This window comes from Cucurbita maxima, unplaced genomic scaffold (genome assembly GCF_002738345.1).
Source record: "Cucurbita maxima cultivar Rimu unplaced genomic scaffold, Cmax_1.0 Cma_Scf00007, whole genome shotgun sequence".
NCBI lineage: Eukaryota > Viridiplantae > Streptophyta > Magnoliopsida > Cucurbitales > Cucurbitaceae > Cucurbita > Cucurbita maxima.
Window position 1 is genome coordinate 2,543,055 of NW_019272023.1, and position 13,078 is coordinate 2,556,132.

Here is a 13,078-nt window from a genome sequence, read left to right on the forward strand (position 1 = left end):
CTTGTTGGTCTAATGTGTAGAAAATGTGCTTAATTTAAATTCATTATTTTCAAATTCAATTTTGAATAGCGTCCTTGCAATAAAACACTTCAAGGATTATTTAAAACTTGGGGGCATAATTAGAACTATTTGCCATTTGAAAACTAAATTTGTATCTTATTCACCATGATCATTTCTGATCGAACTTTTACGAACTAGAAATCAACTGCTTTCAATTATATTTAGAAGAGGCATTGGTAACATAATCGACTAAGAATTCGCTACACAGAAATAGCTATGGTAAGGCTTAATTTGTCTCTACAGCTCATTTTTTAAGCAGGAAAAATCTGAAATAATAACTAATAAATATGAAACAACAGAGTTGAGACACTGATTATCAGACTTAACTGGATGCATAGTTGTAGGTATGGTTCACCCTACATTCCATTTATCTGCCAAATCTTTGCAAATATCCGCAATACAGCAACTAGCACTGAGAGGATATTCAGAAACTGCACAAATATGACATGAAAATTCGCAAAGAATTCAGGATTGCATGACCAAGATAATAGACTTTTCTTCTCTTTTCTTTTCGGATAAGAAACAGAGTCAAGATAATAATGCCTAGAAATAACAGTAAAAGTTCGAGCAATGTGCCAACTAGTCAATTTTTTTACAAATATAATGTTGAGGATTATTGGGAGTGAGTCTCACATTGATTAATTTAGTGGAATGATCATGGGTTTATAAGTGAGGAATAATATCTCCATTGGTATGAGGCCTTTTGGAGAAGCCCAAAGCAAAGTCATGAGAGCTTATGCTCAAAGAGGACAATATCATACCATTGTAGACAGTCGTGATTTCTAACATATAATGCTTAAACCACTCTCTGATATCTTTGAAAGTGCTTTCAAATGGTCATAACTTTAAAAGCCCACCTCAATGCTTATGTTTGGCTACAATTTAGAAGCCGTCCTTGAAAGTAAATGATATTAAAACTATATCCTTCAAAAATCTTCTGAAGTTACAAGTAAATGTACTAATGTAGTCATTTCCTCCTATCCAATTACTTGAAATAAACACGAAAGAAAATGAGAAAACGAACTTACTTGCTAAGAGATCATCGGTGTAACCAGTCTCAATTTTCCCATGAGCCATTGCACCCACCTAATACACATTGCAGCAAAGGGAAGTAAGAGGTAGTTGTCATATGTATAAACATAACAATGAAGCATGCAAAAGTGAAATTTCCAGTAGGGAGTTTAAAGATACCACAAAAACAAGGTCTACATCATCTTCGACAGCATCCAGATAAGTTCGCACCTTGACCAACTTGTCTGAACTATGCGAGAAGCCTGATATGCAAGAAAACATTACGAAAAGTTCCTACCAAACCCCAAAAGTCACAATGGGGAAACAGCATTATATAGGCTTACCCATTTTACGAGAATTGGAAGGTAAATACTGTGTTACAGGGTTTTTTATCACCCGGAAAAGCTTCTCACGCTTGCCCGCAGCTGTGATGCTTAACTTTTGTAGCAATTGCACTGCAAAGTATTTGGCAAAACGCCAATGAAAAGGATTCAAAACGGACTCCAATTCGCTAGATGTTCAGCCAAATTAGAACAACAAAATCAACTTACACATAACACCATAAAACCGCTTCTGCGTCCTTGGAAGACGAACATATGGTTTGATTTCAATTAATAAACCTTTCTCAGTTTTCACATAAACAACTTTCAACCTCCCAGCCTTTGCAATGCGGCTATCGAAAATCGCCAAGAGAGCCTGAATCATTTATATTTAATATCACTTATGGTACTCAAATATCAACGTAAACAATTCGCTCTCTCCTATCCAATTGGAAAAACAGTGAGCAACAGCTGCTTACTTGATGCAGGATGTCGGGTCTGTAATCCCCAGGATTTCTATTGTTTCTCCGTAAAAAATTGGAGTGGTCATCGGAATTCAACAGCTGGTAATTCTAAAACCACGAAAATTGAAATACAGTTTACAAAAACAGAGGATGGAAAGTAAATAGTAAATTCGAACTTCATAAACGCATAAAAAATCTCAGTTACACGCCATAATTGAATTAAATCCTAAAACTCCAAAGCAGCAAGCCAAAAACGATGCATAAAAAAGAGAATACCTACCTTCCCAACTTTGGCGACCTCCAGAGAAGCTCGTTCGAGGACGAAGATGACACCAGCCTTACTATCACTCTTGGGGTCTTTCGGAACGATTGGAATACCTTCAAGCTCGTGGAAGTTTTCTTCGGCTGCTTCATTCTCTGGTTGTTCATCAGGTTCGTTCTCCACCATAGCCTTCTTGGCCGAAGCGATCGATTCTTCGCCATCATCGTCTCTGTCGTATCTTTCCGTCTTCTTTCTCTTCTTCCCTTTCGCCGCAAACGGTCGAACCATTATCCTTCTTTGAGCTCGAACTTGCTTGACAGTAGGCGCGAAGAGAGGGTTGTAGCCGAAGCTTAGCGCTGAAACCCTTGAACTCAATATGGTTTTGTCATTGAAACTTTAAAGCGTGCCCTGCAGTTGGGCTTACGGGCTGGGCTCTCAATTTTTTCTTATTGCGCCCTCGAAGTTCTTATTGGGCTTTCAAATTGTTAATATTGGGCTTGGGCTCTCAGCTTTGCCTTATTGGGCTTTCGAATTGTTAATATTGGGCTTGGGCTCTCAGTTTTTTCTTATTGGACTTTCTAATTGTTAATGTTGGGCTTGGGCTCTCAGTTTTTTCTTATTGGGCTTTCTGATTGTTAATATTGGGCTTGGGCTCTCAGTTTTTTCTTATTGCGCTCTCGAATTTCTTATTGGGCTTCCCAAATTATTAATATTGGGCTTGGGCTCTTAGTTTTGTCTTATTGAGCTCTCGGAGTTCTATTGGGCTTTCAAATTGTGAATATTGGGCTTGGGCTCTCAGTCTTTTCCTTATTGAGGTCTCAAAATTATTAATGGGCTTTCAAATTTTCGATATGGGCTTGGGCTCTCTAGAGGTCCAAATTTCTACCAAACTCGTTGGATTTTTCTTATTGGTACTCACTTGGGGGAGAATCCAAGTTCAGTTTACCCAGAAAATGAAATATCCCAAAATTGAAACTCCAAGCAAATAATGGAACCGATATAGTGAATAAGCATAGAAAAGAGAAAGATATGGAAGTCTTTTCAGCCCAAACAGTTCAATGCATATATCATAAAGACCGTTCACACTTAAGCGACAATGTCGAGTAAGTGTGCTCGGTACAAACTACGAACTACAAACTACAAACTAAAACACACCGCACAGTAAATACAAACACCTGCGCTCTCTGCTAAAACCTGTACATTCAGAGACCTTCCATGAAAACCCAACAACTTCAAAAACTTCTTCACACTTTCACTCCTATCCTCTCTGCAACCTGCTTCACCAAAGAAAGAACAAAAAGAAGAGCCAGAATGTCAATACAAGAAACCGGTGACGACGACGAGGAGAATGATATTAGAATATCAATACAAGCCATGGAGAAAGGCAGTAAGTCAATTAACTTGGACAGTGATATTGAAGACAGATCAATGAAAGCAAACTACATCATATGGTAGGTTATTTCCTTCTACAGTAATTAATTTGGATCATACCTCTCTGAAGGAGTGTACATCACTTCCCCAAAGCCATGCATCACAACCGGCATCTCTTGCACCCCATACGTCATTTCTACGATCATCCCCAACATGTAAGGCTTCCTCAGGTCTCACTCCCAACAATTCACAGGCTTTTAGGAATATCGTCGGATTAGGCTTCTCAGCTTCAACCTGTTACGAAGAACAACTGATGTAATTTCATATGTACATGTGAAAATAAAGAAGTTTATAACCAAGTCATGTCCCGGTAGTAGCTATGACAATGGTGAATACAGAGGCTATTAAACCTAGCTCATGAAATACACATGAAAAAAAAAGGAAGAGCAAGCAGCAAAAACACATAAACGAAATCTCAACAGAACCAATGAAAAGGGGTGAATAACTCACTTCAGCTGACACTGCTACAGCGTCAAACCAGTGATCACATTTCAAAGCCCGCAAAAGAGGCCTCAACCGAGTGTCGAAGTTTGACACAATAGCTATCTTTACACCTGCTTGTCTAAGAGCTTTAAAGACTCTCTCAGCATCAGGATCACAAAGGTGCCAAGCCTGCAAATCAGAACAAAAGATCATAACAATAAGAACAAAATCATCACAAACAGTAGAAACGCCAGAGGGAAAAGCGGCTGCCAAAAATTCTAACCTTATTAGTCGTATAGTAATTGTAGAGTTCTTCAAAGTACTGAGAATCTGAACAGCCCGTGGAAGAACTGACGATATATTGCCAAAAGGGTTTCCCGTCACTCACATATCTGCAAAGTTCCATCAAAGCAGTTACTTCCATCACGCCATTAATTGTAATGAAATTGAAGAAGAATTAAAAACTTTCACTGTCTCTGGATCTGTCATACAAGACAGTCCTCAAAATCAACAAATGAATAAAGGAAACATGTTTGGATTAAACATGTTTCTTAATCATTTCCCCAGGACAAAACAAAATCTTTAATGTTATGCTCATAGTAAACCAAGATCTCACTAGATCATCAACGAGCAAGCAATTGCTCCAATAAAAAAGAACAGAAGAAAAAAGGTGGTAGTTTTAAGGCTGATTTACAATTAGTAAAGATATTTAGACCAATTTAATATTTGGATTGACCAAGAAACAGAGGCCATGACAATCAATTCTGATTAAAATTTAAAGGTTTAAGTCCACTTAATTCTGACAAAAGCACTTTACAAAACTGAATAATCTACTGGGTGGCCACAAGCATAAAGCTAGAATTATAATGGCCAGTGACCTAATTGTGCCAAAAAAATCATTAAATACACAATATTTTCCTTGAAATTGCCCTGATTAGGCCAAATAATTTTCTTCTAAACTATAAACCCAAATGGCACATGCACTTCAATGAACAGTTATTCACCTAAAAAACAATATAAATGCTTCTTAATTATACGTTCGAGTTGATGTAGTCAACCATTAAATGGTCTTTTAGACAGTGTGGAGAGATGCAAGAGACTTTTCTTTCACAGAACATAAGGTCTACGAGATCCATCCAGACAAGATTAAGGATAATAAATACAAAATTAGTCATAGTAAACTGAAATTCGAAGACAGTCCGAAAGAAAAACCCAGAGAATCGAATGAGAAAAGTGGACCTGAGGCGAGATCCTCCCCAAGGCTTCTCGTAAGCCCTTCTGTATCGATTAAGAATCTCCCCTTCCGAGTAGTTCACACCATACTTCTCACCTATTTCCCTATATATCTGTAACAAAATCCACAAAACATATCGGAAAAATTTAACAAACTGCAACACCGAAATTGAAAACGAAATTCGAGAGAGAGAGAGAGAGAGAGAGAGAGAGAGGGAGACCTGAGCCATGGGCTGAGAAGGGACAACAAGAGTGCCAACAGCATCAACAAGCAAAGCCTTGTGAGTGATTTCGCCATAGAGAGACCTCCGATAGTCCTCGTAATCCTTGACACCCAAGATTTCAAACCCCATAGCTCTGGAACCTAGGGCGTCGTGCTCCACGGAAGCGACAGCAGAGGATGCAAATGAACGCCCGAACCCTCCCAGCGGGTGGAGACGATCAACCGGCTGTACTCCATTGGAGAAAAACGGAGACCTAGAAAGGAAATTCTTATGAGAGAGAGTAGAGAGGACCCTGGAAATCTTGGTTCTAGCGGAAATTAGCGCCATTGTCGAGCTTCATTTGAGTGCAAGCTTCCACAGAGCTCTGCTTCGTATCGCGATTCGTTCGGCTGCGAAATGGAAAGTGTTTCAGAAGTTTTTCGAGTGGCTTAAATAAGACGCCTGCTAAAGAAGGAAATGACGATCCTCGTTATGCGGAGTTTCCCAATTTGCCCTTCAACATTCACGTTATTACCACGATTTAATAAATGGTACCACTACCAATTATCATGTAAAATATTTGTAATATTTTAATTAAGTTTGTTTAATGATTGATTTTATTATTAAAAAAAAAAATATAAAATTGACTTTTCTACTCAAAAGGGACATTTTTTAGTCATATAATTAGGTAAACAATTTATTTAAAGGCAACAATAATAAAAATAAAAACAAGCTTGGCCACAAGATTTTAAAATGGCTCCATATTGTCCTTCACTCTTTGAACTATTAATTATAGATTCGCTCGATGCCTAGACCACTCTCAAAGTGTGAACCTTAATCTTCAATTTCAAAAATTAAGTTTTGATTATCACTTGTGTAACCCCACATCGGTTGAAGAGGGGAACAAAGCATTTCCGGTGAAAAAAAACCTCTCCCCAAAAGATACATTTTAAAAACTATGGGACTAACGATAATACGTAACGGCCCAAAGCGGATAATATTTTCTAGCAATGGGTTTGAGCTGTTACAAATAATATTAAAAACAGACATCGGGTTGTGTGCCAATAAAGACGCTAGGTCTCCAGGGGGGTGGATTGTGAGATCTAACATCAGTTATAAAGAAGAACGAAGCATGAGTTTGGGCTGGTACAAATAATATCAAAACTAAACACTGAGTAGACAGTGTGCCAATAAGGACACTGGGTCTTTAGGGGGGTGGATTGTGAGATCTAACATCGGTTATAGAGAAGAATGAAACATGGGTTTGGACTATTACAAATGATATCAGAACTAAACATTGAGGGGGCAGTGTGCCAATAACGACACTGAAACTCCAAGGGGGTGGATTGTGAGGTCTAATATCGATGGTAGAGGAGAACAAAGCATAGGTTTAGCCAGTACAAATGATATCAGAATCAGACACTAGACAGTGTGCCAACGAGGATGTTAGCCTCAAAACGGGTAGAAGGTAAAAACTTCTTCTTAAGAGATGTGAGACAATATCATTATTTACCATTTAGGAGACTAAAGTGTATGCGGTAAATACTTGAGTGGCCTAAAAATGGAAATTTAAAGGCAAAAAAGAGTATTGATTCTAAGTGATGGATTCTATTATGATTGAAGGAGAAATGGACAAGGACAGATCATCCAGCCATTTTCTTCGCCATTCCATTTGATTATGAACGTCTCAGTCACCGGAGAGATGGCGAGGTAGGCTTGTAATTAAGCTAAAATCCCGTCCCTTTAACTCAATATTATTCAGCCAGCTGTTGAACGCGACAGATCAGACTCGATTACGTGGCAGCCCATGTAGGTTGTTGGGTCCCACGTCATCAGTTTGCCCCATATTTCATTCACAATATTTCCTTCCCCATACTTGAATTAAAATAATGTATTTATTTCTATACTTTTATTATATAATAATTTAGCATGTTTTAATCTAAAATGTATAATTTTTAAATCGATGACATCTGCATTTTTTTTTTTTATGTGATACAAATTATTGTTCAAACTTAGTATTATTATTATTATTTTTGGTATTTTTAGAAAAATAAATATAATTGTGATGACCAATTGTTTATTCATTTTTGGTATTTTATTTGTGAGTTTGTTAGCTTAGTTTTTATTTTTCTATTTTTGACCATGGAATCATTTTAAGATTAATTCCCACTGTGTTATAAATATATATATATTTATTAATTTAAGGTTTCACGAACAAAAAAGATAGTACAAAAGAGTTGGATTAATCATGTTCTTCTAATTATTTTCATTTTCGTTTTGAAATGAGATTTAATATTTTTTTAAAACAATTAAAAAAAAAGGAAGGAAATGAAAATAAGGAAAGTTGAGTGGGTGAAAGTGGAAACAGGGAGATAAAATGTGGGCATGGATTGGAAGTTGATAGAAAAAGAAGGATGAAATTGCAATAAAGAAGAGAACAAAATTTGTGGCCAAGCGAAGGCGTAAAGGAAAACGAGGGTTTCAATGTCACCAACGAACACATAAAATAGACCACTTATCAAATCCAATGGGCCTCAAATGGTTTATATTCACAAGCTCAATGGCCCCTACTTTTCCCTTCAAATAAGTAAGGTTTTTGTGATAAAGATTCTCTTAACTTTGTGACCACATATCACCATGTCCTATTGCTTTCTTCTACACCGCCCAAAATCAATTCTAATTTCAAGTCGAAAAGAAGCGACCAAGATAGAATTTGATTGGGAGTAAAAGTCGTCTAAACATGTGAGTCATTCAATTAATCTTGACCCAAGTATGTAATGTTAAAGTAGGGAGATACAGTTAATAATTTATGTGAATCATCCAAAAGAAGCTCAATTAAAGTTCAACTCATGTCAATGGTCACGTGACTCGAGATTATCCAACCCAAACTATAAGAACGGTTGTGTTAAATTTTTTGGGCAAAGAAAATAGGATCTACACCTCAACTCAAACATGCCGAATTGAATTCTGATCTCTATTCAAGTCATTAAATTGGTCTAAAAATTTCAAACCCACAGACCACTATCATGGAGATTTGAAATTCGAATTACAGGACTTGACCTCATCTACCTATTGAATATACCGTATGAGTCATATTCATTTATTTAGATAAACTTGACCTTTAGGTGGATTCACACCTTGTGGTGAGCTTGAGATATTTTTTAACTTGCGGTGGAGAAGCAAATCCACCATATATGATATGGCTGATATTCATTCAAACAAATATGTTATTAATTCTATCAGACTAAGCTCATGCCAGTCCAAAAAATAATCTTAAACACCGTATAAATACAGCATGAACCTAAGGCCAAAAGTAAGTTACATGGGGAAACCTCTTCAAAATTTCTTTTCCTTTTGTCATCCTTGCAAACTGCCACAATCACATCCTTGGAGCTGCATCAACCATAATAAAAATGTCAAATATTATTGTACAAAAAATATAAATAGCTGCACACAAAAAATATAAAAAGACTGAGCAGCAACTCAAACAGAAACAGAAATATAGAAAATGTAATGTAACAGCCCAGATCCACTACTAGTAGGATATTGTCCTCTTTAGTCCTCTTTGGGTTTCCCTTTCGAACTTCCCCTCAAGGCTTTAAAACGCATCTTTCAGAGTTACACAGCAGAACCCGTGCTCATCCAGATATTGTCCTCTTTAGGCTTTCCCATCCGGGCTTCACCTCAAGGTTTTTGGGTTTTCCCTTATGGGCTTCCAAATTAGGCATCTACCAAGAGAAGGTTTCCACACCCTTATAAAGGGTGTTTTGTTCTCCTCCCTAACAGATGTGGGACATCACAGAAAGAAAGACCCATTCATTATCACCTCCATGTTAGAAATAAGATAGATCAAAGGACCATATGAATTCAATCGTTGGGTCGAATGACCGAACAAGAACTTGAATAATCCTTCCATCATTCTATATGCACTTGTGCACAAATAAGAAACCAAGTACATTAACATTTATTATATGGGTTAGACATGTTTAGCCTACCTCCTCCCATTGTTGCTTCAGGCAACCGCTCAATTGAATACTGATGTCGGGTTATGTACATGATTGGTACACCAGGAATCTGCAATAAAATAAACAAGTTACTGCATCTAACTATATTGCAAACTATTATGGTCGGATTATATCTTTTCATTATACCTTACGAATCCTACGCTTCAAATCTCTGTCACAAGTGGCAACGATATAACACTTATGCTGCACATAAACAAACCTTCTGTTAAAAAGATACCAAAACAGTGAGAGAAGTATTTTAGCTCACTATCAACACTTCAATTTCAAAACAATAACTCATCCCTTTTAGGTGCCTGATTCTTCCTTGGCTTTTTTGTACCCTTTAATCTGATAACTTAATACAGTGTTGGTTATCTTTTTTTAAGAAATGTTGACTAGCTTACAAATATAATAACCATATTATAAGTCTGTGCCTAAATATGTGCTACTTACTTTATGAAGATAAACTTATTGAAGAGAGCTACGATTTAAACTGGTTTTCTATGTATTACATGTATAACACTGAACAAACATGAAATCGGAAAACTCATCGTTTATGAACACGATCATGTGCAAAAAGCTTTCAGTCTCACCTGAGTCACCCTTTCGACAAGGCAATCATCAGCATAGGTTCCTTTATGAGTACAGGGTAGTCTCTCAAATCGTGGGTCCTTAGCTATTCTGCTCGAGCCCAAAAATACTAATCAGTACCAACAAGAGAGATGCAAAAGAAGGAAACAAGCATTGATCTTTAAGAAAAATACATTTACAAAAGTACCAAGAAAGAGAACACCAAAGACGAACCAAGAATATAATATTGTTTCCAAAGAATCCTATCGCCATGAAAGTATATGAAAACCTTATTTTATTTCTTTCCATTCATAATGTGCAAAATTAAGCTTTTACCGTGTTTGTCCAAAGATTTTGGCTTTACTTCCAAAAATGTTGTTGAGGGAGGAGCTGTTTATTTCAGATTCTTGCTCAAATCAAGGGTAAAGCTAAGACCTTTTCTAAAAGACAAATAAAGATAAGACTGCTTGGATTAACATTGAACCAGAAATTTCTTGAGAAACTGTCAAGGAGAGTAATAAAAAAAGAAAGTTGCTTCTTACAGGTAGCCAATCATAACACTAAATTTTTCATAGATTTTTTTTTTTTTTTTTTCATGATCTTCAATCAACAATTTGATTAGTGCTGGCATTCGAAATTATAAAAAGTTAAAGACCAGATGCGCACACAATATCAACTAACTCTAGCCAATCTCAAAAAGCATCTGAATGTGAACATACATGTGTATAGTACCCAAAAATGAGAACATAGAAAATTCATCTTCTGAAATATCACAAATTAAACATGAATTTACCTAACAGCAACGCGATACTTGAGAACATAGAAAATTCATCTTCTGAAATATTACAAATTAAACATGAATTTACCTAAGAGCAACGCGATACTTCTGACCTAATCGCTCAAGTTCAGCCATCACGCAATCTGTTATACAAGGGGTGCCTATAACACGATCACAAGTAAGCACAAATGTCAGCTGATTATCACTTCTCATATTTCAAATTATAATAAAAAAATTCTGTAAGTGCAACTTACATTTTGCATACAGACAATCCATCATTCCCTTCTCCAAGTCCAACTGCACCAGAAAGAAAAGAAGAAGAAAACCACTTCAATTCAATTCAATTCAAACAATCCACAAGTTATATCCATAATAAAATGAGCTTTACATATCGAAATCAGACAGTTATAAAAATTTGAAGCACTCACTTTGTTTTGAATGGAGAAATTGATGAAATTTGTATCCACCAAAACCCGATAAGGAGGCCCCAATGCAGTGTTGTATTTGAAGAAAAGTGCTGAAGGAACATTTGGACTGAATTAACAACAATGCGAGCATGAATTAGTCATAGACAACGAGTAGAAAAAATTATTAATACAGAGCACATAACAGTGAAGGAACATTTGGACTGAATTAATAACAATGCAAGCATGAATTAGTGATAGACACCGAGAAGAAAAAATTATTAATACAGAGCACATAACAGTGAAGGAACATTTGGACTGAATTAATAACAATGCAAGCATGAATTAGTAATAGACATCGAGTAGAAAAAATCAATAATACAGAGCACATAACAGTCAGCTCAAAAGGTTCCTTACATGTTTCTCGGGAGATTTTCTTTAGTAAGATCTTTCCTTTTTGGATTCAAGACCTCTTCCTTGTAGCTAAAAACAAAAAAGAAGAGAAAAATAAAAGATTGAAAGAAAATAGGATAAAGTTATCAATTCAAAAGAAAAAATAGAAGGCATACTTTTTAATCGCTTTAGAAGAGATCATCTTCTTCACGACTGCAAATTTGGGTCCTTTCTTGGCCCTCCCCATCTCGATGTATTTTGAATGGATTAATCTGAGGAGGAGTTCAATTCAATTAAACTCATTGTCTTCTCCCCAACTATAATCTATGAATATACAAATATGATTACAAGAGAATTGGATAATAGGATAGATTACTCCCACTAATTATCTAATAAACATAAAAGGGAGATTTTAGAAAATTCATGGTCTCAGAACAACTCTGTTTCCAGAAGAAACCAAAGAGATACAAAGATGATCGAAGTTTATTCACAGACATGCAACAAATCAACAGTAAGTCCCAATTTAATTTGCCGCAAGCTTCTTTCTTCTTTTTAATATTAGGGTATTGTCATTTAAAAAATATATATAAAAACAATTAAGAGGAGATTTGGAGAATACCAATAACAACGATATAGTTGAAAATCAGTACAAGCCCGCTGGAGAGAGGCTGCGGCAGAAGGGAAGACGATGGCGATGGCGATGGCGATGGCGACGGCGACGGCGGCGGTGGCGACAGGAAAGGGAGAATAAGTGGAAACCGCTGGTAGAGAGGCTGCGGCAGCAGGGAAGACGACGGCGGCTGCAACAACCGGAGAGAGGCGGCGGCGACACGAGAGGGAGAATGAGAGGGAGTGGTGAAGAACAAGGGCGCGCAGAGTGAAGACGATGGGTTTAGGTTATGCCTCCTCCTTATATATTTATTATTTTACAGCTTTTTTTTTTCCTTTTATTTAGTTATATCTTTATTTATTTGATGAGATTTCAAATTTTAAAATTCAAAATATTATCATTCACATTTAAAAATTAATTAACCTTAATTTTCTTATATCTATATATTTAAAAATTTATATCTCTCAAACGAGCCGTATAAAGTTAATTAATTTAATTAATTAATGTTCCTTAATCATTTTAATATATTTAATTAATAACTAATTATGAATATAAATATATCATTATATTTAGAAAATTTTTAAAATATTAATATTCTACCATTAATTTTTAAAAATTTATATTTATTTTCTCACATTTATTAAGAACAAATTTAACTCTTAATTAAATTTCAAAAACAATAAATAAATTTTAATTGTGACACCATTTTTTTTATAAAAATATAAATCAATTCATAAAGCAATACATAAAAAAAAATCTATAAATAATACTTTTGTGTTGTTTTTTATATCAATGGATCTCCCGTATACCGTAACTAATGAGCCAGAGTATTCGTAGATTAGGTTAGTCACATGAATCTCTCATATACTGTAACTAATGAGCCAGACTCGAATATTCGTAGATTAGGTTGAA

The 13,078-nt window shown here is 35.9% G+C and overlaps 3 protein-coding genes across 4 annotated transcripts; all 3 read right to left on the reverse strand.

The window, feature by feature from the left end:
- Positions 1-191: 191 nt before the first annotated feature.
- LOC111482341 (ribosomal RNA small subunit methyltransferase nep-1) lies at positions 192-2,485 on the reverse strand. Its single transcript, XM_023128079.1, has 7 exons — positions 2,136-2,485; positions 1,871-1,963; positions 1,623-1,767; positions 1,416-1,526; positions 1,252-1,334; positions 1,089-1,146; positions 192-491 (listed from the first exon to the last, which is right to left on the reverse strand). The coding sequence occupies exons 1-7, from the start codon at positions 2,403-2,405 to the stop codon at positions 412-414; spliced, it is 840 nt and encodes a 279-aa protein (XP_022983847.1). The 5' UTR covers positions 2,406-2,485; the 3' UTR covers positions 192-411.
- Positions 2,486-3,086: 601 nt separating this feature from the next.
- LOC111482334 (haloacid dehalogenase-like hydrolase domain-containing protein 3) lies at positions 3,087-5,851 on the reverse strand. The gene is made up of 6 exons (XM_023128071.1): positions 5,426-5,851; positions 5,211-5,317; positions 4,255-4,363; positions 3,999-4,160; positions 3,609-3,782; positions 3,087-3,391 (listed from the first exon to the last, which is right to left on the reverse strand). The coding sequence occupies exons 1-6, from the start codon at positions 5,753-5,755 to the stop codon at positions 3,362-3,364; spliced, it is 912 nt and encodes a 303-aa protein (XP_022983839.1). The 5' UTR covers positions 5,756-5,851; the 3' UTR covers positions 3,087-3,361.
- A 2,714-nt stretch (positions 5,852-8,565) lies between these two features.
- On the reverse strand, positions 8,566-12,449 carry LOC111482358 (rRNA-processing protein FCF1 homolog). Of its 2 annotated transcripts, XM_023128108.1 has the most exons (11): positions 12,291-12,449; positions 12,176-12,257; positions 11,733-11,828; positions 11,581-11,646; positions 11,188-11,293; positions 11,014-11,056; positions 10,848-10,920; positions 10,005-10,092; positions 9,559-9,615; positions 9,403-9,481; positions 8,566-8,800 (listed from the first exon to the last, which is right to left on the reverse strand). In XM_023128108.1, exons 3-11 carry the CDS (start codon positions 11,801-11,803, stop codon positions 8,787-8,789), a joined length of 597 nt encoding a protein of 198 aa, XP_022983876.1. In that variant the 5' UTR covers positions 11,804-11,828; positions 12,176-12,257; positions 12,291-12,449; the 3' UTR covers positions 8,566-8,786. The 2 variants fall into 2 exon arrangements, with proteins under 2 accessions (XP_022983876.1, XP_022983875.1); XM_023128107.1 differs by having other exon boundaries at positions 12,176-12,449.
- Positions 12,450-13,078: the final 629 nt, after the last annotated feature.